The sequence below is a fragment of the Urocampus carinirostris genome, chromosome 7, assembly GCF_059441175.1.
Source record: "Urocampus carinirostris isolate Australia breed hairy pipefish chromosome 7, RoL_Ucar_1.0, whole genome shotgun sequence".
NCBI classification, from domain to species: Eukaryota; Metazoa; Chordata; class Actinopteri; order Syngnathiformes; family Syngnathidae; genus Urocampus; species Urocampus carinirostris.
The window spans coordinates 40,785,890-40,810,065 of record NC_142355.1 but is presented as its reverse complement, the minus strand read 5'-3'; the positions used below and the strand labels follow the sequence as shown (position 1 = coordinate 40,810,065).

Here is a 24,176-nt window from a genome sequence, read left to right as displayed (position 1 = left end):
AATAATGTCGTTAGGGGGTCCTGAGACTATACATACATTATAGCTTTCAACTCAATTTAATTGTGTATACAAGTTATTTGCAGTGCTACAAATTATTGTGCAATGAAAGCTATTTTAGTTGTCCTGTTCACATCATTATACAGTATTTATACATGTGTTACATTGCTAGTATTTTGGTTTTACTTTTTGACTTCTTCTCGGAATCATTTTTTAAAATTATTTTATTATCTTTACTGTTTACACAATTTGCAGTTTCTGATTTAAAAAAAATAACGTGCAAATAAAGAAATAGTTGTCATGGTGACCTTGTTGTTTGTATTTTTGTAATTTTCATTTTTTTAATTTAGTTTAGCTCTCTTGACCTTGGTATTGAAACATTATTTTATGCTGTTAAAGTTTGTGTTGTAAAATATGTAATCAAAGTTCAATCATTTTAGTACCTAAAATATTTGTGTTGTGTTTACCAAAATGATAAACTCACAAATGACGATCATAGAATTTCCAAGCAAAAAGAATTGGCATTGAATTGTATAGATCGATTTATACCCAGTAGTATTTACTCGGATCAGATCAATGCCCACATTCCAGGTATCGCCCACCCCGTACTACTCAGAACAAGAGGTAAACTTAACAAGATTACATCACCATTGTTTATATTGAAACAACCCACTGCACCCCGTTATAAAAAAACAACTAGAAAGAATGCCTGAAAAATATTTTGTTCGTGTTTTTGCTGCTAAATTGTATTGCATGAAATTGTGAAAATATTAAGCTCACGACTTATTTGGGGATGTTTCTTTGCTGCTAAATGTTATTAAACTTATTTTCACTGCACTATTTAGAGGTAAGATATTTGGCAATCCTTACATTCAGGTTCGGGCCGTGCCAGGCTTTTTCTCAAAGAGCTTTATTCATTTATTTATTTATTCATTTATATTATCCACCCGTCATTGTAGTACCTCTAATCAGTTTAACTGGTTAGGCTCGGGCTGGGTCGTGCTTTAATTCCCTCGGGCCTGGGTCTGGTGGATTTTTCTGGCCCGACCTTACCTCTAGCACTAATACCATTATGCCCAAATATTTTTAATTGCACTTTTATTATTGCTATTTTCAAAGCAGATCATCATCATATTTTTTTCTTCTTTTAACCTGACATTTTTTTTTTTAATGTTTTTTTATCTTTTAAATATTTTTATACATGTTACCATAGAATGCCAAGTTTATTCCCGGTGCATACAACGTTTTACAACGTTGATATCAATGACAAAAAGACTATTCCATTCTATCTATCTATCTATCTATCTATCTATCTATCTATCTATCTATCTATCTATCTATCTATCTATCTATCTATCTATCTATCTATCTATCTATCTATCTATCTATCTATCTATCTATCTATCTATCTATCTACCTTGGTCATATCCCTCAAGAGGGGTGACCGACAGCAAGACAACAATACAATAACAAAGAAAATAAAAGGGAAAAAAATAGCAAAAAAACACACACAAACATTTTTGGACCATGGCCAACCCAATTGCCCAAACACCCAAACTAGTTAGGCACACAAACATTTTTGGACCATGGCCAACCCAATTGCCCAAACACGCAAACAAGTTAGGCACCTCGGCACCTAAGTTGGTCATGCTTTCGTCCCTCCAGATGAAACGGGACACCAGAAAGCGGCCATGTCACTCGGGTCAGGGTGACACAACACACTCTTTTGTTCAACAGCAGGGCCCGACACCTTTCACTGGTATACCCCTGCCGCATCACATGGATGCCCAGCCCATCCTTAAGAGCGCGTCCACAATCCCACTATCCTTTCACAACACCTCTCCTTTCAATCACCAACAAGAGCTCTAGCTTCCATTATATTTAGACCTCTTTCCTGCAGTGCACTCATAACACCATTCATCCACGTCAATCGCGGCCTTCTATTCTAAGATGAGGTAAAGTCACCTTTTTGGCTGTCAATGACAAAGTTTCCCTCCTCGTTCCCGCCTGTTAAGGAGTAGAAGATCCCATCACCGTCAGGGTCTTTGGCCAGGATGGCGGCAACGAGTGTGTTGGGGCCTGCATCCTCTGAAACGAAGGTTCGATATCTATAAAGAAGACATTTGACAAGAGCAAAAAATGAACAGGCGGAAGAGACTTATAGTTGCAGCATTTCTGTGTCACGGTGATTTAACCTGTCCTCTTTGCTGTCCAGACCAGGAACAAATGATAACATCTGGTAGCATGCAGGAGTTATTGCTCAAAGGGTGCATACCAAACTTACCGTAGGGTATTGCATCCAGTACCTTTTAAAATGTCAACAGTGATTTGTTCGCTCGAAAATGTCGGGCAGTAAGATGCCCAGCAAGACACTGGAGAGTAACTTGGCTCTATGGAAAATGGTACTCGGAGGTGGGGATAAACTTTAGAAATGGAACATGGAGCTAAGGATAGCAAAAAAAGCTGGCACAGAAGTGACAAGCAAAGTAATATGCGAGGGTTGAAAGGTTCATGAGGAAAGAGGAAGGAGAGACTGCAAGTAACAAAGTAAAAAGGGGGCGGTTTGAAGTTTAACTTGACTTGTCAGCAGAAGACCTTTCTGTGTGCTAGCTGTGTGATGGCGTTGGGGTGTCGGTGTCTGTGCTGACAAGTCAGAGGTGATTGATGGTTTAAAAAAGAACACTGATGGCCAATTCATCTCCTTGCAAAGCTACAGCGTGTTCCGCGGCATCGTGGCTGTCCTGTAATCCGTCACTCTGCTCGGAAGCAACTTCAACACAGATCCAGGGTTAAACAATATGCTCTCACTCAGTTCTCTTCCTTCCAGCAACTCTCGAAATTGAGAAGTTTGATGCAACACCAAGTGCCCTACATCGGGAATGCCACATATTTGGATTCCTGCATTGCTGCCTGTTTGCTCTTCATTTACAACTTATTTAAATGCGAACTGAGAACCCCACTCCAGGGTGTGTAAAAATATTTGAAGAAGTCTGGTTTGATTCTAAAGTTAACTAACTGAACAGGACATTAAATAATTCCCTGCCAGGCCTTTCAGAGTACATCTTCAGCTTTGAATGGTCAACAACTTAACCTTTGTTAACTTCAGTGTTTAAACTAACACGTGACAAACACATTTACTTTTCTTGGTAACAAGTACTTTAGCACTTGTTGCTATTAAATGGTGCCTAACTACATTAAATATTAAATGCGGATGCGTTACAATGTCCTCTGCTCTATATGTGTTCACGCACAGCCCTCAAGTTGCCAGCAATACTATTTGAGGGGTTGGTTGTGTATATATCCACCTGCAAATGCAACTTAATACATTCTTGGTGGCACTGTCTCAAGCACGTACGAGGATGAAGATTTTCTTCCTATCCTACGGAATACACTCCCATCCAACCAGAATTTACAATCATAAAATAAAATACTTAAATCAGGGGGTCAACCTATGTGTGCATATTTGGTTGTGTGTCACCCGTAGCCAATAGTAGGCAGCGAGCTGGGAGAGAGTGTGGCAAAAAAAAAAAAACAATGGGAAATCATTGGGGCAATGGTTACAACAGAATGGATGGTAAAAGTCTGCTGAATTTTATGTATTTGTAAAATATTTTTGTAATACACAATGCCTGGAAAAAATAACACGTTTTGGGCAGTACTTAGAAATGGAGAAGGATATTTTTAAGATATGGAGTCTCCAGGCTAAATGTTCGTTTGCAAGCGCTCAACATTGTACCAGCCACAAAATATGAAGGGTTCACTGATTTTAGAGGATGGTGTATACCATTTCTTTGTTTTTTTTTGGTGTCAGTAATAAGGGGGTAACTGAGTTGCATTTTAAATGAAGTAACTATTAACTGTAACAAATGATTATTTTTCAGTAACGTGCCCGACACCAGTTATTTTGACGTGACTTTCATTTTTCAAAACGATTGTCCTCTTCCATGTGGAAACGGGTGAGAAGTTTCCCTCAATATTCTGAAGTGTTTAACTTCCAGACTCTGGCCTTCCAGGGTAAAGTCTGCAGTTTGCTCTCACAGCATCTTAGCATTCTTTTTTTCCCAGGATGCATTTTCGTCAACAATCCAAAGACTGTAATTGTGGTTTAATTGGAGAGTTTAACGTTTAATTCCATTAACCCCCACCCACATTCTCCTCTATTTATCTCCTTACTCTAGAAATGCATTTTTACTAAAAGAAGACTGATTGTCCAGTTCCTTCGCAAAGCATCGAAGAAGTGGAAGGGGGAAGAATGAAGATTAACAAGACGCAGTGGGTGTCTTGATTACGGATTGGAATCACCTGTGCCCGCACTTTTGGCACCAACCGCCGCGGGTCCTGATTGGCTCCCTGTCACTATTTGAACCCAGTCCTGTCAGTCCCCTGTGGTCAGTCCGTCTGCGAACCTCAGTGTATACTAGGCAACCATTTTTCGAACCTGACTTCCACCTGTCCCGTTTTGCTCCCGTCTGTCTCCGGCTATGATCCATTTTGATCCTGACCATGTCTACTCTCCCGTCCCGACTTACGATCCGTTTTTGATCCCGAAAACGTCTGCTCTCCCACCCCGGCTTACGACCCGTTCTGACCCCGACCACGTTTTTGCTCTCCTGTCCCAGCTATCGACCTGTTTTTCTGTCCTTGACAGCGCAATCGCTTGCCACGGAAGATCCACTTCCGTGTTCGGATCTCAAACCGAGTACGAGAGCGACTTGCTTCCGAGCCTAGCGAACACTGTATCGTGGGCGCAGCCCTTCCTCTTTCCTTTAATAAAACTTGTGAGAAACGTAACGCACTTGGGCCCTGTTTCCATTCCGGTCCTGACAGTGGGTAGGCGAAAGACGATGTAAAGGAATTGGTCTGCATGTTTCCTGTTTAAGTATCAATCAATCCATGTGTACCCTGCCTACGACCAGAAGTTAGCTTCAAAATGCCACAGTAAATTAATCATAAATTAGAGCTTTATTATGCTACATTTGTTTGTGCTGTTTCAGGTTGTCACGATTCAGGTAACTGCTGTAAAGTGTGACTTTGACATAAAAGGAAGTAAAGAAGAAAACAAACAGGGCATTGAGCAACAACACAAAGACTGTTATAATCATAATGCTAGCCCATAAAACATTGAACGTTTTAGGACGACATTTTTGACAGGACTACATTTTTAGTTGTGATTCCACTGACTGTTAAAGTTTTATTACTAATGGCGTCATACCTTTGAGGTTCTCGCTTGTTGTTGCAAATCACGTCAAAACAGAAACTACAAGTCAGAAATGTTCAGGCTCTGCTGCTTACTGACAAAAAGTAAGTTGCCACTATAATTATGATGCAAATTATTGAAATTTCTATTTAGCATTGTTTACCGGTTAGAATTTAAAATGCGTACTGGCAGGTCTTGCAACATCAAACACATATATTTGTACCTCAGGCAGTCAGGCAGGCAGGTTTGTTATGTGATATAACAACCTGTAGTATTGACGCAATAATCTTTCTTTGTGAAGGCTACCTTGAAAGTCCTTGAAAAATCATTCAATAAAAAATGATTTTGCGGCATTCAGAGCAAAAGTTTGGACATCCTTGTTTTGTGAAACATGGTACAATCATTTTGCAATCGGGAGGATAAAGAGAAAAATAACAACAACTAAGCAAAAATATTTAGAATGTACAAATAGTGAACCTAGGTCCAATCGGCTTTTCCCCTTTTTCTAAGTACAGTACAACGCCCATTAACATATGAGCTTCTCTCATTAAATAGATAGATGGATAAATTTGAGATACCAGTCCTTTGAACAAAAATCTTGCCTGACATACGAGCGATCCAAAAAAAATCCAAACTAACAGACTTTCCAGACGCTATCACCAGGGAACGCTCACCGCTAGCGTCAGCTTGTCCCATTTAGCATGTGTATTTCCCGTCACACATTTATCTTAAACTGTATTTTTATATTAAATTACTATCTTCTTGTGTTTTAATGATCAAAAATATGTGTCAAATAGCATTTTAGGGGCAATTTGGTAATGATTTGGGGAGGCTGGGAGCAAATGTATTAGTTTCAGTTATATTTTATCGGTAAAATTGGTTTAAGAAATGTGAAATTCTAGATATGTGCTCAATCTGGTAACAAATTTTGTCATTTATAATGTACAGCACATTACTTAGCTATGAATCGAAATCGCTTCCGACACTCACAGTCACCAACTGTGATTGTTGCAAAAAAATGTATATAATAAAAGCACCTTATTAAATTGCTCCCTTATGGTAGTGGTCCACAACCTTTTCTGTACCATGGACCGGTTTAATACTCCATTCAAACGTGGCATCGTGAGGAAACATTTTGTAAGGATGAGACAAAATATAAGGCTTTTTCCTATGTCATCTACAAACCTACTGGTCGATTGGTTAGGATTCGGCCCTTTAACATCGAGATCTGTGTTTGATTCCTGTTGCATCCCAATCCCGTGCAAATGTGTTCTGTAATATTTGTCGACAAATTAATAATTGCTCGAATACGCAAATGTAATCTTAAAACCTCGGTATAACGTGCACTGAAATGTAAAAGTTATTTTTTGGGGGGAAAAACTGCATGTCAACATGAATAAATGCGACATAAGCAGAAAAGCAACCCACTCCAAAACGACCCATGACCCAGTACACGCCCGAAAAGCAGATAGGTGCAGTAGAAAAATTAGATATTAAGGCTCTTTGAACTTATTTGGGCATTGCTGACATACTTAAAGGAGAAGATATTCTACCTTAAACCTAATAAGGACAACTCAAATGACACACCCGACTTTTAAAGCAATCTCAGCTCTGCAATGGAGCAAGACTACATGACCATTTCAGTAATTTAGGTATGTGTTATATAACTATTTAGGGTTAACTTGGATAATTTTGTTTGGCGGGGAATTGATTATGTGATTTTCAGTTATTTTTTTATGAGGAAAATTTGTTTGAAATATAAGAAATTCTAGATACGGGCTTGATGATGGAAAGAGTTAATCTCATAAGAGGAGGGGCCACTGTAAATGGGAAATTTACTTACACAAGCTGTGAAAATTCCGGGGCTTCGTCGTTGACATTAACCATCCTCACACGGACAGTGGCGGTGCCGGAAAGGGGCTCCTCACCGCCATCAACCGCCATCACCACAAATTCATAAAGGTGATTAGGCCTCTCATAGTCCAACCGAGCCGCAGGGAATATGGTACCATGAGGAGAAATGCTGAAGTTGGGACTCAGGGAGTAGTAGGTTAGCGCAGCATTTAACCCAGAATCACAATCAGTGGCCGTCACTGGCAGAGAGAGAAAGAGAGAGAGAGTGAGAGAGAGAAAAACATAAGTATTTTTCGAAAAAGCTCATGTGTAGGTTGCTGATCCCCCCTGCCAGTGGTTCATATTTGACATTCTCAATATTAGGCTCAGATTTGATAAATCATTTCAATGATTTGCAGACAAATTAATCTTTCAATGACAAGCTTTGAATACAATTGTAAATTGTAAGGGGGAGTCAAGTGTAGTTTTTTTTTAAATGTTAAATAAACTTCAGTTTTCATTCACCAGATATCAACAACTCATGATTCCATATTATTTCAAGGTTTTTTTTGTAGGCCAATGCTATTTTCTATCCATCCATAAATTTCTGAACCGCTTCTTTTGACTAGGGTCGGTTGGGGGGCTATTTTCTTTTTCTATCAGAATGCATGAACTTCAAACTGGTAGTTATGAACACTTGAATGAACCTAGGTACATTATGTTTACATTTGAGGTTTTCAGTTACATGAACCTTTTTTCACTGATGCCATAGCTTGAACCATGGATTTTTTGTATCCGTAAATATAGTTAGTAATGGTATTAGGAAGCTAATATAACATACAAAATTGTACAGACACTTCCCTACTTACAACCATTCGACTAACGAAAAACGGTAGATCTGAACATATTTTTCGGGATGTCGAAAAATAACCGGAAATTGCTGTAAGTTAGATTTTGTAATGTGCGCATTGTTTTCCGAGTACAGGACAGTACTGTAGTGCTTCTTTCCGCCGTTTCCGACGTGTGGTGGCACTGTGAGAGGTCACCCAGCATCCACCCGGAGAAATCCGGCTTCTACTTCCTAGTTCGTGTGTAAACATAAAGTGCTACGTGTGATGAATCTCCAGCGCGCTTAGATTTTTGATGTTCTAATAATTTAATATCTTGTGCATCCATTCAATATGTTTGGTGTGTAAAGAAAAGGCGAGCCGTTTTATTTGAAATGAAAGCGGAATATGGAAGCTTGATGCTGTTGAGAAATTGGTTAGATCGCTATTTTGGGCCACTTTTTACCACGGAGGAGGAAGCTCATCTTCCAAAAGGAAGTTAAACTTATCTTTATCTTTGTGAAGAATATTATTTTATGAAATGTTTATCATTTAATGCAAAATAATACAGGTTACTTATAAAAGGCTTAAACATACTTATATAAACCTTAAACATACACTCCATACAAAATATAGCACTGAAGCAACTTACGAACATTCGTAAGTAGGGCAGCGTCTGTATATACAACTGCCTATATATTGTTATATTCCAAACATGTTTCTTTTTTGTTTTTGCTATGCTCTGCCAATAAAATGATGACTACGCTTTAGGAGTATATTGTTTTTATCAGTGGTCGGCAACCACAAGGCCGCGGATCGGTACCGAGCCGAGAGAAAAGTTTCATTCTCTATTGCTGTTTTACTGACACGTTTATGTTTCTGTCTGAACTTCAACCGGGACTTTGGGGTGGAACGTTTGAATTAATGTCAGTATGGTTTGCACTGTCGGGCGGACGCAGTTGCCTCTTGTTGAAAACAAGGACTGACTCCCACTAATCCAACCAAACATTGGCTCTTATATTCAATCAGCTTGGGGAATGGTGATCTGCAGCCCACTACATCATGCTAGAAAGATCATAAACAAAAGTGTCGCTATGAAAAGACTTTTGGCCACGTAGTTGGAGGATGTATTGATCCCTAAGTCAAGAGTATGACACAGAGACCACATAACACTAACATTCTTTTTGCGGGGTTGGTTCATTTGATGAGTTTGTATTTTCGATTACTTGGCACCCAAATCTGCGTGCTGTTTTGCATAAAAAGTTACAATAGTGTTTGAACGTTCCCCTCACAGAGGTACCAAGTTCAATTCCAGCTGCAGTCCTTCTTACATGGAGTTTGCATGTTCTCCTTGCGCCCTCCGGCACTTTGTTTTCCAAAATCATGGCTGGGATGGGCTGGGGTGGCTAAGCGGTTCAAAAAATATATGAATGGCATTTTGTTGGGTATTTACAAAAACAACTATAATGTTCCACATGACTAAACAGTGGATTTATACTCAATTACTAATAATGTTGTTAGTATTATAAATTGTATTTTTATTGTTTTCATAATACTATTATTATTATTTTAGAAAAAATAACATTTATTAATCCTGCCCTTGGTCCGGGCTGTGTAAATATTGACAATCTACCGGTCCGTAGTACAGAAAAGTTTGGCTGCCAATGACATATATTATACATTTACAGTTTACACAACACCTAATAAGGTGGAACTGTTGCAGTCAAAAAACATTGTTTCAAATGTCTTACCCTGCAGCAGAGATGTTGCTGTGGTGACTGTCTCTGGAACACCACCCACACTGTAAATGAACTGGGGAAATTCCGGGACACAGTCGTTCTCATCTGTTATCAGAACCTGAATCTGATTAGAATCACAGGGCAGAACAGGACAAGATGATTAAAAACACAACGAAAATTAGCTTCAACTAAATACCGCTCAAATCTAGCAGATTAAGCATTATTTTTTCCAATTCAACAAATAAATGATAAACTTAAGGGTTTTTTACTATAAATATGTTATGGCAGGGAATGCATGATTATCGGACCAATAGTGAATTTCCCTTAGGGGATGAATAAAGTATCTATCTATCTATCTATCTATCTATCTCTATCTAGTTGTCAGGTCCATCCAAACATACAATGAAGAAAACAAGTATTTAAACACCCTGCTATTTTGCTATTTCTCCCACTTAAAGATCATGTAGGGGTCTGACAGTTTCATCGTAGGTGCATGTCCATTGTGAGAGGGATAAACTAAAAAGGAAAATCAGTAAATAACAATGCATGATCTCTTTTAACAATTTATATGTTGCTGCGAATAAGTATTTGAACACCTGAGAAAATGAATGTTAATATTTAGTACAGTAGCCTTTGTTTGCTATTACAGAGGTCAAACTTGACCTGTAGTCTTTCATAAAGTTTGCACACACTGCAGGAGGGATCTTGGCCCACTCCTCCACACAGATCTTCTATGGACTAGTATGGTTTCTGGGCTTTCGCTGAGAAACACAGAGTTTGAGCTTCCTCCAAAGATTTCCAATTGGGTTCAGGTCTTGAGACGGGCTGGGCCATACTAGAATCTTGATATGCTTCTTACGGAGCTACTCCTCACGAGGTGATATCTTGCATGGGACTCCACTCCGAATGAGATTAATTGTTATATGTTTAACTTCTTCCATTTTCTAATGAATGCCTTCTTCACCAATCTGCTTTGCAATTGCCCCATAGCCCTTTCCAGCTTTGTGGAGGTGTACATTTTGTCTCTGGTGTCTTTGGAAAGCTTTTTGGTCTTCGCCATGTTACAAGTTAAAGTCTTACTGATTGTATGGAGTGGACAGGTGTCTTTAAGCAGCTAACGTCCTCAAACAGGTGCATCTGATTCAGGATGATACATGGAGTCCAGGTGGACTTCTAATGGGCAGACTATCAGGTCTTTCCAAGGTCCAAATTCTGGATGATACACAGCCTTAAATCGGCTGCCACGCTGGTCAAACTGTCCTCATGGGACTGCGACATCTTGGGGTGGGCCTCATCAGGGATGACAACGACCTAGCCTACAGAGAGGAGGTGGAGCAGTTGGTGGGCTGGTGCAGGGACAACAGCCTGGTCCTGAATGTTGACAAAACTAAAGAGATCATTGTCGACTTTAGGAAAAACCAGCCCAACCATGCCCCACTTTGCATCAACAACAAGGCTGTGGAGGTTGTCAGCAGTATCAAGTTCCTAGGGGTGCACATTACAAACAAACTCACCTGGTCCGTGAACACTGCATCACTGGTTAAGAGGGCACAGCAGCGCCTGTACTTCCTGCGGAGGATGAGGAGAGCCCACCTGCCCCCACCCTCCCTCATCACATTCTACAGGGACACCATAGAGAGTATCCTGACCAGCTGTATCTCTGTGTGGTGTGGAGGCTGCAGCGCTACCGACTGGGGTAGTGTGAGGAGGGTAACGAGGACAGCAGAGAAAATAATCGGGACTACACTTCCCTCCATTCAGGACATTGGCCAGAAGCGCTGCCTATCCCATGCTAAGAACATTACCGGGGACCCCTCTCACCCCCATCATGGACTGTTCACTCTGCTAGCCTCTGGGAAGAGGTTCTGCAGTGTGCGGTGCAGGACCACCAGGCTCCGCAATAGTCTAGTCCCCCTGGCCATTAGACTGTTAAATGGTCAATCTAACATATAGTTAACTTAAATCTAAACGGCTGCTAATCTGACTTTTTGCACTACTGGCAGTTTTTTATAGCTTGCCACTCATTGCACATTGCTCTCTGCACTATGGTAATTACAGTGTTATTGTTACAGTGTTAATGTTACTGTGTACCTGACTTGTTAACCTGACTGCCCATTTTGCACATCTGGTTAGCTACTCTTCTTGCACTATCGGCACTATGGTAAAATACTATACGTAGCCAAAATACAATACAACTTTATTTATATCTGTACATTCAAGGAAACTGTGGGGGTCAGATGCATCGACATTTCGTTCTGTATACACGTGTACTAGAATGACAATAAAATAGATCTGAATCTGAAGGTGTTCAAATTCTTATTTGCAGCTGTATCACTCAAATAAATCGTTAAACTGATATGCATTGTTTTTTCTGGATTTTTCTTTTTAGTTTATTTCTCTCACAGTGGACATGTACCTACGGTGAAAAATTCAGACTCTCCATGATTTCTAAGTGGGAGAAATAGCAAAATAGCAGGGTGTTCAAATACTTATTTTCTTGACTGTATGTCATCACATTTATCAACGCGATCCAAGAAAAAGACACGATTATTTGTCACTTTAAACCACACTATCATAGTGAACCACCTAAAACTACATTTTTCAAAGATCCGAAGCATACAGTATATATTCCTCATCATACTATTTCTCTTTTCAAGAGTAGTATGGTGTAGCAACCCTTTCTCTTCCTGTAATGTGCGCCAAGCGTCGAAGAGTTTAGACTATACCATATCCACAGCCGGTGAGTATGGTTTGGAATAGGGGTGTCAAAGTCAAATTGACAGAGGGACAAATTTAAAAGAAAATTGATACAAGCCGACTTAAGTAAGAGGTGAGATCTTGGGCCTGGCACAAACCCAGCCCGGGTTTACTTCGGGCCCGGTCCTTCAAATCAAGTTGACTGGTCGGGCTCAGGCTGGTTTGGGGTTTTATACCTGCAGGCCGGATCAGGCCGGGCTACATTTTTTAGGCCTGATCCACTAGGACTGATCGAATGTTGATAACGACGCATATAGTCTAGCAACCCTTAGAACCTCCTTAAAACCTAATAAATATAATCCAATATGACAGTGACGGGCCGTGAATTTCACAACTAGTCTTTCAGTGATGTACTTTAGTGATGCGTCGTTTGAGAACAAACCGGCTCCATTACACGGCTCTTTGAATTAACGACAGTAGCCGGCTCTCCACCAATCAAGTGCCGGTTCCCTTCAAAATGCTTTTTTTTCTTTTGTGTTTGGTCAATATGCATTTTTATTTTTCAGGGATTCTGTGTTGTTAATTTTAAATTTGTTGGGTATAAAAAAGGTTCAAATTGTTTTGTATTGTATGCTTTTTGCACATCTGTAAATATTTTATTGTATGTTTCTTGTGTTTTTTTGGGGATAATGTGTTCAACATAACAAATGTAAAGGTTATTTTTGTATTTCACAGTTTATGTGTTGTTGCACTGAAATGTCAATATGTTTAGGTAACATTTTGTTTAAAAATTCTATTTAGATCGACAATGAAGTTACTTCACAAAGGTTCTGAGTTATAATGTGTTTAAAGTTTTTTTGTTATTATTATTATTATTATTAGTAGTAGTAGTAGTAGTAGTAGTAGTAGTAGTAGTAGTAGTAGTAGTAGTAGTAGTAGTTGTAGTAGTAGCAGTAGTAGTAGTAGTAGTAGTAGTAGTAGTAGTAGTTGTATATTAATTATTATTGTTATTATTATAATTTAGTAGGATAACGGATTTCAGACTTTGTGCATTACCGCCCTTAGGCCAAGGCCTTCCAAAAGGCCCATAACTTTGCCAACTCGAAATCTGACTGGCTAAACCAACATCATTATCAACATATTTGTTATGCTACAGGACGTTCAGAATTGTTTGTGAAGGCCTATGGGCAGATTTGTGACCTTGACTACAAGTGATGGCCTAAACGATATTGGTTAAATGCTTAAATATGAAATCACACATATGTGGCCAGCACAACCAAGGAGAAAGCTATGAAAGGAAGCTGACACACAATTTGTAAATATATAAGTATGAATGGGCAAAGTATTATTACATCAAATGAATCAGATATTTTTAGGCCAGGAAAGAAGGGCTTGCGGGCTCTGACGGCCCACCATTGCAATATGATCAGCTAAAATCAGCAATATTTACCTCTGCTGGTAATTTTCAACAGGCAAAAATAGTTTAGTTTGTAATAAAAATCCATAAAGAATTCAGAATTATTCAGAAGGAATACGAACCTTTAATTTTAAAATAACAGCAATCTCCCATCATCCACTAAAATACAATAAAATAAAGTGAAAGGAGGAGTAACCAACAGTGAAAACAAATACACAAGGATTCCTTGTGTATGAAACCTTAGTGAATCGAGATCATCTCACGGGCCAAAGAAAACTTTCTCAGGGGCCGGATGTGGCCCGCAGGCCTTGACTTGGACATATTTTGTTTGGGATGTGTTGTGATTTTATGGACTTCTGAACTTTAATGAGTACAGTGAATTGTGTTTTATCTTAAGAATGTTTTTTGGGGTGATTTTGCTTGAACGCTCGTTTAATTAGGATTGAAAGCTCTTAAGTCCGCTTCCATACATGCCAAACCTTTTGGTGATGGATTTTATCTCACCCACATTTTTTATGCACGAAACAGATCTGATTCCCAGACCCAAAAATAACAAACCAAGTGTTCTTGTTTAAAACCAAAAGTGGCAAACTTTTACCAAAACGAAAATGTATTGTGATCATTGGAGCAGTTTATTCACACACAAATACTTAGTCTCGCTTCAGGATACGGAAGCCATAGAACAAAATACAAATCTCGAGTCAAAACTTTGTTGTTTTTTGATTTTGAAAAAGTGGTAGATTTTTTTTTTAATTGGCAGGCATGTTTAACGGGGAAACGAGTGGAGGGCTAACACGAGAAACAGTATTGTTGGTAAATAAGCGGATTTTGCAAGATTGACAGCCGGCAGCATCAAAGACGGTTCGCAAACACAGTTCACAGTTCATTGCGGCAAAATGTGTTATTTTTCTGTACTGAACAACTGTATAAATATGCCAAAAATACATTTTTTTATGTTTTCACTTGCATCAATAAGTCAATAAGATGATTATATAATCAATAAACAACGTAAACAATGATTGGTGGATAGATAGATAGATTTTTTTGTGTTTCCAGATTTTTATGTGGCGGAGTGCCACTTTCAAATTTCCTTGTAAATCAGTGTGCCACACCAAGATTAATGACTCACACAACATTTTACACCAGTCCAAATATACAACATGGATAGACATTTTAATCGTATAACTCAGTGTTTTTCAACCCTATTTGAACCAAGGTACACTTTTATTTATAAAAAAATTCCGTGGCACACCGTCCGTCGAAAATGTTTGAAAATTGAGTTATGTCAAATATTTCACTGTACTATCTCATAAGCAGATAATTAATATATAAAAATAAAAAAATAATACTTAATATAAAAAAGAATTATGTTCTTTATGTTTTTATTTTTTACAGTACAATCTTAAACCGCTTTGTTAAACAAATTAAGTTATTAAATGTACTGTGCTACCTCAAGAGCAGATAATTAGTACATAAAAAGTATATAAAAATCTACTGCCACCTACTGATATGGATGACTATTACAGTTCCTCGTCTGAAGAGTGGAAACATACTGAAAACATTTTTGGAAAGATAAAATTCCAGCAACACACTGGTATAACTGACCTATTTATCTTCCACTATTCTTGTATATCAATTAACTAAAATATGAATGTGAACAGGGCAGCACGGTGGGGCGGTGGTTAGCGCGTGTGCGGCACAGTTCTGAGGTCATGGGTTCAAATCCAGCTACCAACCTTCCTGTGCCGAGTTTGCATGTTCTCCCCGTGCTTGTGTGGGTTTCCTCCGGGCACTCCGGTTTTCTCCCACATTCCAAAAACATGCATGACAGGTGAATTGGCCGGTCAAAATTGTCCTAGGTGTGAATGAGCGAGTGACTCTTCTGTCTCTGCGACTGCGACTGACCGGCAACCAGTTGAGGGTGTCCCCTGCCCACTGCCCGGAGATAGCTGGGATGGGCTCCAGCACCCCCGCGACCCTACTGAGGATAAGCGGTGCAGATAATGGATGGATGAATGTGAACAACATGTGGAAAGGCCTGTAGCCATTCTGACTTCAACTTTTTACCACAAGAATTAACCAGAATTAACCATTCTTCATCAACTATAAACTACAATCAAAAAAACAAGTAAGATGGTCAGCTACTATACCATTCATCAATGATATCTTGTTGCAGAAAATATCAAAACTTGAAATAACAGCAGCATTGCACCAGGCACGCGTGCGCACACACGAAAGCAGGCACCTGCGCTCACACACGCGCGTGCACACACACGCACGCGCACACACACACTTCTTTAAAATATTCGCCATCAGTAAATGGTTTTCTGTGCTGTGCTATTCAGTGAGCAATTTGTTAGATAGCTTCAGTGGTGATGTTTTAGCAGCAACAAAGGTTTTTAGGGTCTGTGTTTGTTTGCCGTATCTGGACACAGCGCGTTTTAATGTCTCCGCCTTGAATTCATGTTCATGTTTCGTCTTACGTTTAACACTTGATGCGCAAGGGATAAACAATCTTGGGGCATAATGCACAAAACAGCACGGTCATTTTTTGGAAGTCTTCTGTCCATGCTGGCTGGAGAGAGCGCGATCTCTCTCCCTCTCTGCGAGGCGCCGGGCAAACTCACACTGAAAAACCACACAAAGCCTAACGTAAATCCTTTACATAACATGGCGCGCACCTGAAAGTATCTAAATTTCAGGTAAATGCGCTTAAAAATAAAAAATAAAAATCATTATTTTTTGTTAGTGCCCTGTTCTAGAGGCATCATTTTATCGGTTATTCATATTAGCAGGGAAAAAAACAATTATCTCGCATCCCTAGTTATGGCTTTAGGTCTGAATTTAAGTCAAGTCACATTTGTTTGTATAGTCCTTAATCACAAAAGGTCTCAAAAGACTGCCCAGGCCAAAATTACAAAATCCCCTGATCTGAAATCTGCATGCGGGCAAAGATCCCAAAAACCCCAGCATGAGCAAGATCTGAAACGTTGAGAAGGAGCCACACCAGAGCTAATCATCCTTCCAGAATGACTAGGCTGTATGGAATTTACTTGGGCAACTATACTCAAAACAATTCAGTCGGGAAGGCTGTACATTGAAATGAAATGATATGCATTTTTATAGCGCTTTTCAAGTCAATGACTTCCCAAAGCGCTTTACATTGTGCTTCACATTTCCCAATAGCGGCCGTGATCTTTGCAGCCATGTAAGGCGCTAACCTGCTTATTGGAGGTATTGGGGCTTCAGTGTCTTACCCAAGGACACTTCGACATGTAACGCGGACAAGCCGGGATTTGAACTGGGATCCCTTGATCCTAAGACGATCGCTCTACCTCCTGAGCTACTGCCGCCCCCAAACATTTGATCAATTATACTCTTTAAACTTACAAAATATTATAATAGTTTTTAGCAAATTTTTACTTTTAAGAGTTCAGCGCAGTTTCTTCTAGCAATATCGTGCTTTTAGCACTTTATTCTTTGTATTTCCAGTTTTCACCAAATGGCTTGTTCCGTCACAAACATCAAGCCTGTAAGTGCACTTTTTCTCTGTTTAAGTTGCCAGTTTAACTCATTCTTTATCATCCACTCCACAATTCCTTTAAAATAGAAAACATCTGAGCTTTACTGCAGGATTTACAAACCCTCAACCAGCATCTAAGCCTCCGAGCTCCGTGTCACCAATGGCTGTTAAGTGTGAAGTGACAGCTGAGTAATAGTCCTGTAATAGCTGACTTTTCTTATATCTTCTCTTTTTCACAACACGCTACACAGTGAGGGAAGGTATTTCTTTGCCATCTGTCATTTGGAGTAATTGTCTGGCATAATAATTGCGATACCAATTCTTTGGATTAATCATTTGAAATTCCACTGAATTCATGAAGTTTATCTTAAAATTGTTGTGATTTGCAGTGGACCCAAACGCCAGTAAGTAGGAACCAAGGCAAGGTGATCAAAAATAATGGTATTTAATTGCAAAACACTCAACACAGTAAATAATAAATGGTCAAAAACAACAATAAAACTGCCTATTTTGATACTGTTTAAGGGAGCCAGCTTGAATGCAAGTACATACTGTCACGATTGCCCATTGCCCTCACCTGGGCCCGCTCGTTTGGCGCCAGCTGCTCATCGTTGCTTGATTGGCTCCCCTCTTATTTAAACTCAGTGGTCCCATTCACTCCTTTTCAGACCGTCAACGAACCTCTGCACTTGCAAGACTTGCATTTTGACTCTGTCCGGTATCCTGCTTGTGTATACAGTAACCGATATCGATCCCGTCTGTCCCGCCCTGTCCGGTATCGTGCTCCAGTATCCAGTGTCCGGGATCGCTCCCGTCTGTCCTGTCCTGTCTGGTATCTTGCTCGTGTATCCAGTATCCGGTATCGATCCCCTCTGTCCTGTCCGGTATCTTGCTTGTGCATCCTGTATCAGGTATTGATCCCGTCTGTCCTGTCCGGTTTCGATCTCTTCTGCCTCTGGCTTCCTGTTTTCCCGTGCCTGACTTCTCTGTCTCACTTCTTCTGCCCAGCGATCGCAGAATCACAGGAGTTTGTGTTCCCGCGCATGACTGCCCCGTTTCCGTATAAAAAAAAAGCTGGTGTGAAAACGTTACGGAATTGGCTCCACCGTCTGTTAGGGTTCTGACAAATACGGTAATTTAAAACAAGACAGCTACTCTCAGAGTGATATGCTACTGCTAACTGTAACTAACTTCATTAATACACCCTACTCCGGTCAGGACATAGTATGAAAAAAGCATTTTGTTCAAGGTGAAATCTTTTGGATAGAAAAAAAAAACTCCAAGTAGAATGTTAAAGGGGAGCACTAAGATGTTTTAGCAGAGTGCTTTCTTTTTGGGATGGGGGAGGGTTGATGCTTGACTCTATACTAGGTATTCCCAAAAAGATATATTGATTTTTTTCGACCAGGCAAAAGATGTGTACTGTTCCCGCAATTATATAAATACGTCGCAAAATATTCTACAGGTTGGGGGATGTGAAAAATGTAGTCTCAAAGTTGACATATTTGGCATCTTTCCTCTAGAGCTGTGACATCATTGAAGAAACACAACACTTTCAAAATGGTGAATCAAGTTAACACAACACATAAGGCTAGCTCATAGACAACAAAAAAACATTGTAGGGAACAGGGATTGCATACCGCTCATTTCTCCTTGGAGGTAGGTGACGCTCGCAATTGCTTCGATTAATTAACGCGTAAAACAATATGGCGACTGGCTCTCTAGGGTGATGGTGTTCCTGCGATGATGTCACAGCTCAAGATGACAAATACAAGTCTTGCTGTCTTCAAAGTACATTATCCCGAACAATTATTGGAATATACAGATTTTATTTATATATATATATATATATATATATATATATATATATATATATATATATATATATATATATATATATATATATATATATATATATATATATATATATATATATATATAATCATCTCATCAGCTACACCGCTTATCCTCATTAGGGTCGCAGGGAGGCTGGAGCCCATCCCAGCCATCTCCGGGCAGTGGGAAGGGGACACCCTGAACTGGTTGCCAGCCAATCGCAGGGCACACAGGGACAGACAACTCATTCGCTCATTCACACCTAGGGACAATTTGGACCGGCCAATTCACCTGAAATGCATGTTTTTGGAACGTGGGAGGAAACCGGAGTGCCCGGAGGAAATCCATGCAAGCACGGGGAGAACATACAAACTCCGCACAGGAAGTCTGGAGCTGAACCCACGACAGGTTCCCATGACATGAACTGTGCCGCACAAGCTCTAACCACTGCGCCGCCGTGCTGCCCTATATATATATATATATATATATATATATATACATATATATCGATCCCCTCTATATATATATATATATATATATATATATATATATATATATATATATATATATATATATATATGAGACAGAGAGAGATTTTATGCAAAAACATTTACTATTTCCTCACATTTCTCACCTTTAAGAATTTGGTAATACTTTTAAACAGCTCGTTTTGCCTTTTGATGAAACTAACCTCTGTTGCTGTGCTCAGCCAGCTTACAGTCTCAAACGCTCGCACCATCACAAGATAGCGCCGCTGGTCACTCTCATAATCCAAAGTCCGGGTCAAACTGATCTCCCCCGACTCCTGCTCGATGGTGAAAAGGCTGCTGGGATTGATCAGAAGTGCGTACTTGACCGGCTGCTTTTGGAAGGAAACCGCAAGCACGGCTAGGAAACTGTTGAAAACATAGAAATATTGATTACAGAAAGGAAAAAGGATTTATTAAAACAAAAAAAAAAATTATGTTACAATCCCATTCGTTTCTTTGATGGTCAAACACGCTCATAAAGAAATGTCTGCTCAGTTTGAGTGTAACTGCCCAGTTTTAAGGATATTTAACTTGCTTTTCAGGTCAACCTTTTTTTTTAATTATGTTATGATTTGTTTATTTTCGTTTGATATTACTTCTTTATACTAGTACCCTAAACATATTATGTTTAACTGTGTTATTTTATCTTGAAAATGTTCTTGCATCATCAGGATGGCACTTTTTAATTATCTCTTGTTACAATGTTAATACATTATGTTCTATTTAAACCTATTGAACCATAATAACCAAGAAAAATAAAACGTCAAATAGGCTAAATTAGTTAGCTAGCTAATAGTACAGTGGCTTGCAAAACTATTTGGCCCCCTTGAACTTTGTGACCTTTTGCCACATTTCAGACTTCAAACATAAATATATAAAACTGTATTTCTTGTGAAGAATCAACAATAAGTGGGACACAATCATGAAGTGTAAAACACTTTATTTGATGCTTTTTTAACGAATAAAAAACGAAAAAGTGGGTGTGCAAAATTATTCACCCCCTTTACTTTCAGTGCAGCAAACTCTGTCCAGAAGTTCAGTGAGGATCTCTGAATGATTCAATGTTGATCTAAATGACTAACGATGACAAATGGAATGCACCTGTGTGTAATCAAGTCTCTGTATAAATGCACCTGCACTGTGATAGTCTCGGAGGTTTGTTTAAAGCGCAGAGAATATCATGAAGAACGAGGAACACACCAGGCAGGTCCGAGATACTGTTGTGGAGAAATGTAAAGCTGGATTTGGATACAAGAAAATTTCCAAAGCTTTTAACATCCCAAGGAGCACTGTGCATCAATAATATTGAAATGGAAGGAATATCAGACCACTGCAAATCTACAAAGATCGGGCCGTCCCCCTAAACTTTCAGCTCATACAACGAGAAAACTAATCAGAGATGCGGCCAAGTGGCACAGGATCACTCTGGATAAACTGCAGAGGTCTACAGCTGAGGTGGGAGAATCTGTCCATAGGACAACAATCAGTCGGATGCTGCACAAATCTGGCCTTTATGGAAGAGTGACAAGAAGGAAGCCATTTCTTAAAGATATCCACAAAAAGTGTTGTTTAAATTTGCCACAAGCCACCTAGGAGACACACCAAAGGTGTGGAAGAAGGTGCTCTGGTCAGATGAGACCAAAATCAAACTTTTTGGCAACAATGTGAGATGTTATGTTTGGCGTAAAGCAGCACAGCTCATCACCCTCAACACACCATCCCCACAGTCAAACATGGTGGTGGCAGCCACATGGTTTGAGCCTGCTTGTCTTCAGCAGAGACAGGGATGATGGTTAAAATTTATGGGAAGGTGGATGAAGCCAAATACAGGACAGTTCTGGAAGAAACCCTGATTGAGTCCGCAAAAGATCTGAGACCGGGACGGAGATTTGTCATCCAACAAGACAATGATCCAAAACATAAAGCAAAAGCTACAATGGAATGGTTCACCAAAAAACATATCAAGGTGTTAGAATGGCCAAGTCAAAGTCCAGACCTCAATCCAATTGAGAATCTGTGGAAAAAAACTGAAAATTGCTGTTCACAAACGCTTTCCATCCAACCTCACTGAGCTTGAGCTGTTTTGCAAGGAGGAATGGACAAAAATATCAGTTTTTCGATGTGCAAAACTGATAGAGACATACCTCAAGCGACTTGCAGCTGTAATCGCAGCAAAAGGTGGTGCTACAAAGTATTAACTCAATGGGGCTGAATAATTTTGCACACTCACTTTTTCGTTTTTTATTTGTAAAGAAATTTACAATATCCAATAAAGTGTGTTCCATTTCATGATTGTTGATTCTTCACAAGAAATTACAGTTTTATATATTTATGTTTGAAGTCTGAAATGTGGCAAAAGGTCAAGGGGGCCAAATAGTTTCGCAAGCAACCGTTTGTTGAATTAAAAAAAAAACAATTATGGGAGAAAATCTCCCTTATTTTAATATTTTTTTTTTCTTATTTTTCTAGTAAAAAAACACAAATCAAATGCTGATTCTAGTGTGGTTTTTGTGAATTTTTCTCTATTTCAAACTTGTTTTGTAAATTAAGAAACATCATACTTAAAATAAGCTCAATGGGCTCATTTATTTATTTATTTTTTTTCAAATATTACTGCTGTACTTTTATTGGAAAATAATTAGAACTTTAGAGCAATTTTCTATCTATCTATCTATCTATCTATCTATCTATCTATCTATCTATCTATCTATCTATCTATCTATCTATCTATCTATCTATCTATCTATCTATCTATCTATCTATCTATCTATCTATCTATCTATCTATCTATCTATCTATCTATCTATCTATCTATCTATCTATCTATGCCATATCCCTGACAGGGGTGACCAACAGACAGCCAAACACACAGAAAAAGGGAAAAAAAAAAAAAACCACAATGACCATAGCCAACCCAAATGCGCACCCAAACAAGTTAAGCACCTCGGGAGAAATTATCTACAAAATGCTATATCAAACAGTTGTTGGTGCTTGTTTCAAGGCTAGCATTTCTTTGTTATTTTACATTATATAACTTGTCAAAGGCCAGGTTCAAGCCTCAGGGATATCGGATTTCTTTTTACAGACGCCAACTGTACCCAATGTGTTGAAGTCATGTGTACTTCCGCAAAAACATGTGTGCGTAGCGTTTGACGTCGGGTGTCCTCTTGCGCGCATGCTTGACAGTTGTGGCAACACTCTGAGAAAAACATCTGATTTCACATAAAGATCAGAATTTAGCATTTAGCTCTGCAGTGTGAACCTAGCCTATGTTTAACCAATTGTGTGATTCAAAGTCATTTTCAACAAACAAATTGTGTTTTTGGGTGCAGTAAAGGAAGAAACGAAAAACTAGGCTAATTGTTTCCTTACTTATCTGGTAATGAGACCTTGCTATTTGCATTTGAATTTATAATTTGTGAGACACATTATGCAACCATTCAACTCAACCACTTGCATCTCTATTTGTTTACAAAGAGTGCAAGCTTCAACTGATTGCCGCTATTGTTTGATAAAGAAAGAAAAACAAATCAAAGACCCTATTGCTGAATAATGGGTTCATTAAGTGTGACGTTCACCATTCCAAATCTTAGAAATACAACACACCCCACTCAATGTTAAATAAATTAAAAATGTATATATTTTCTGGAGAGTACGTTTTGCTTTTACAGAGGGACTTACCACATTTTATATGGCTGCCATGTCTTCATTACAGAAAATACTGTATTACCTTGTTTAATGGAGGGCAGATCCCCTATATTTATGTATTTAATCATGTAATTATTACTCAATGACAAAGGCAATTTTCAGGCTCAAGTATTTTTCAAACATATAACAATACTGAATTAAAAAAAACACATTGTAATAAACTATTTTTTCCTCTTTCTTCGGGTTTGGTTTGGCGTTGTTCCCGTATTGAATACATTTTTTTAATAATTTCAAATCGTGTGGGCCATATCACAATTTTTGAACGTGAAACTATGTTAAAAATTAACATAAATAAATATGAGAAACATCGTCTCGGTCAATGGAAGCAGACAACGTCATCCTATATTGCAAATTTTATCATTGTACACTATGTCACGGTTGCCATGGCGCCCAATTGGCCCCCGCCATGTGGCGCCAGCTTCTGTCACGGTTGCCAGGGTGCCCAATTGGCCCCGCCCATGCACACCAGCTAAAATTCGTTGACAGATTGCTCCCTGTCACTACTTAAACGCTGTCCTGTGAGTCGCCCTTTGTCGGAGCGTCTGCAAAACTCTGTTTTGACACGTCAACACCTGAGAATCTCCGTTTTTTTCTTGTGTTTTTGCTCTTGTTTTGCCAAGCCCTGGTGATCTCTGTTTTTTCTTGTGTTTTTGCTCCTGTCTTGCTCTCGCCACGATCTGTTTGATTTTGACCACTTCCGCGTTCCGAGCAATCTACTTCTCGCGAGCTACGATATCCGGATCGAGTGTGCGATCCTTTCTCTTCTACCCAATAAACTGTGAGTAACGTTATGCGGGTGGGTTCTGCTTCCTGTCCTGGTCCTGACAAACTGGCAACAATTATAATATAATCATGATGGTGTTATGCTAAAG

The 24,176-nt window shown here is 39.1% G+C and overlaps 1 protein-coding gene across 1 annotated transcript in view; it reads right to left on the bottom strand.

The window, feature by feature from the left end:
• Positions 1 to 24,176, bottom strand: part of LOC148363332 (neural-cadherin-like) — a 233,605-nt gene that overhangs the window by 121,096 nt on the left and 88,333 nt on the right. Inside the window, exons 4-7 of the mRNA XM_088340974.1 lie at positions 19,758 to 19,962; positions 9,606 to 9,717; positions 7,038 to 7,287; positions 1,963 to 2,105 (exon numbers count right to left, since the gene is read on the bottom strand). Of these exons, the coding sequence (XP_088197100.1) occupies positions 1,963 to 2,105; positions 7,038 to 7,287; positions 9,606 to 9,717; positions 19,758 to 19,962 (710 nt within the window). The remainder of the gene's footprint in view (positions 1 to 1,962; positions 2,106 to 7,037; positions 7,288 to 9,605; positions 9,718 to 19,757; positions 19,963 to 24,176) is intronic.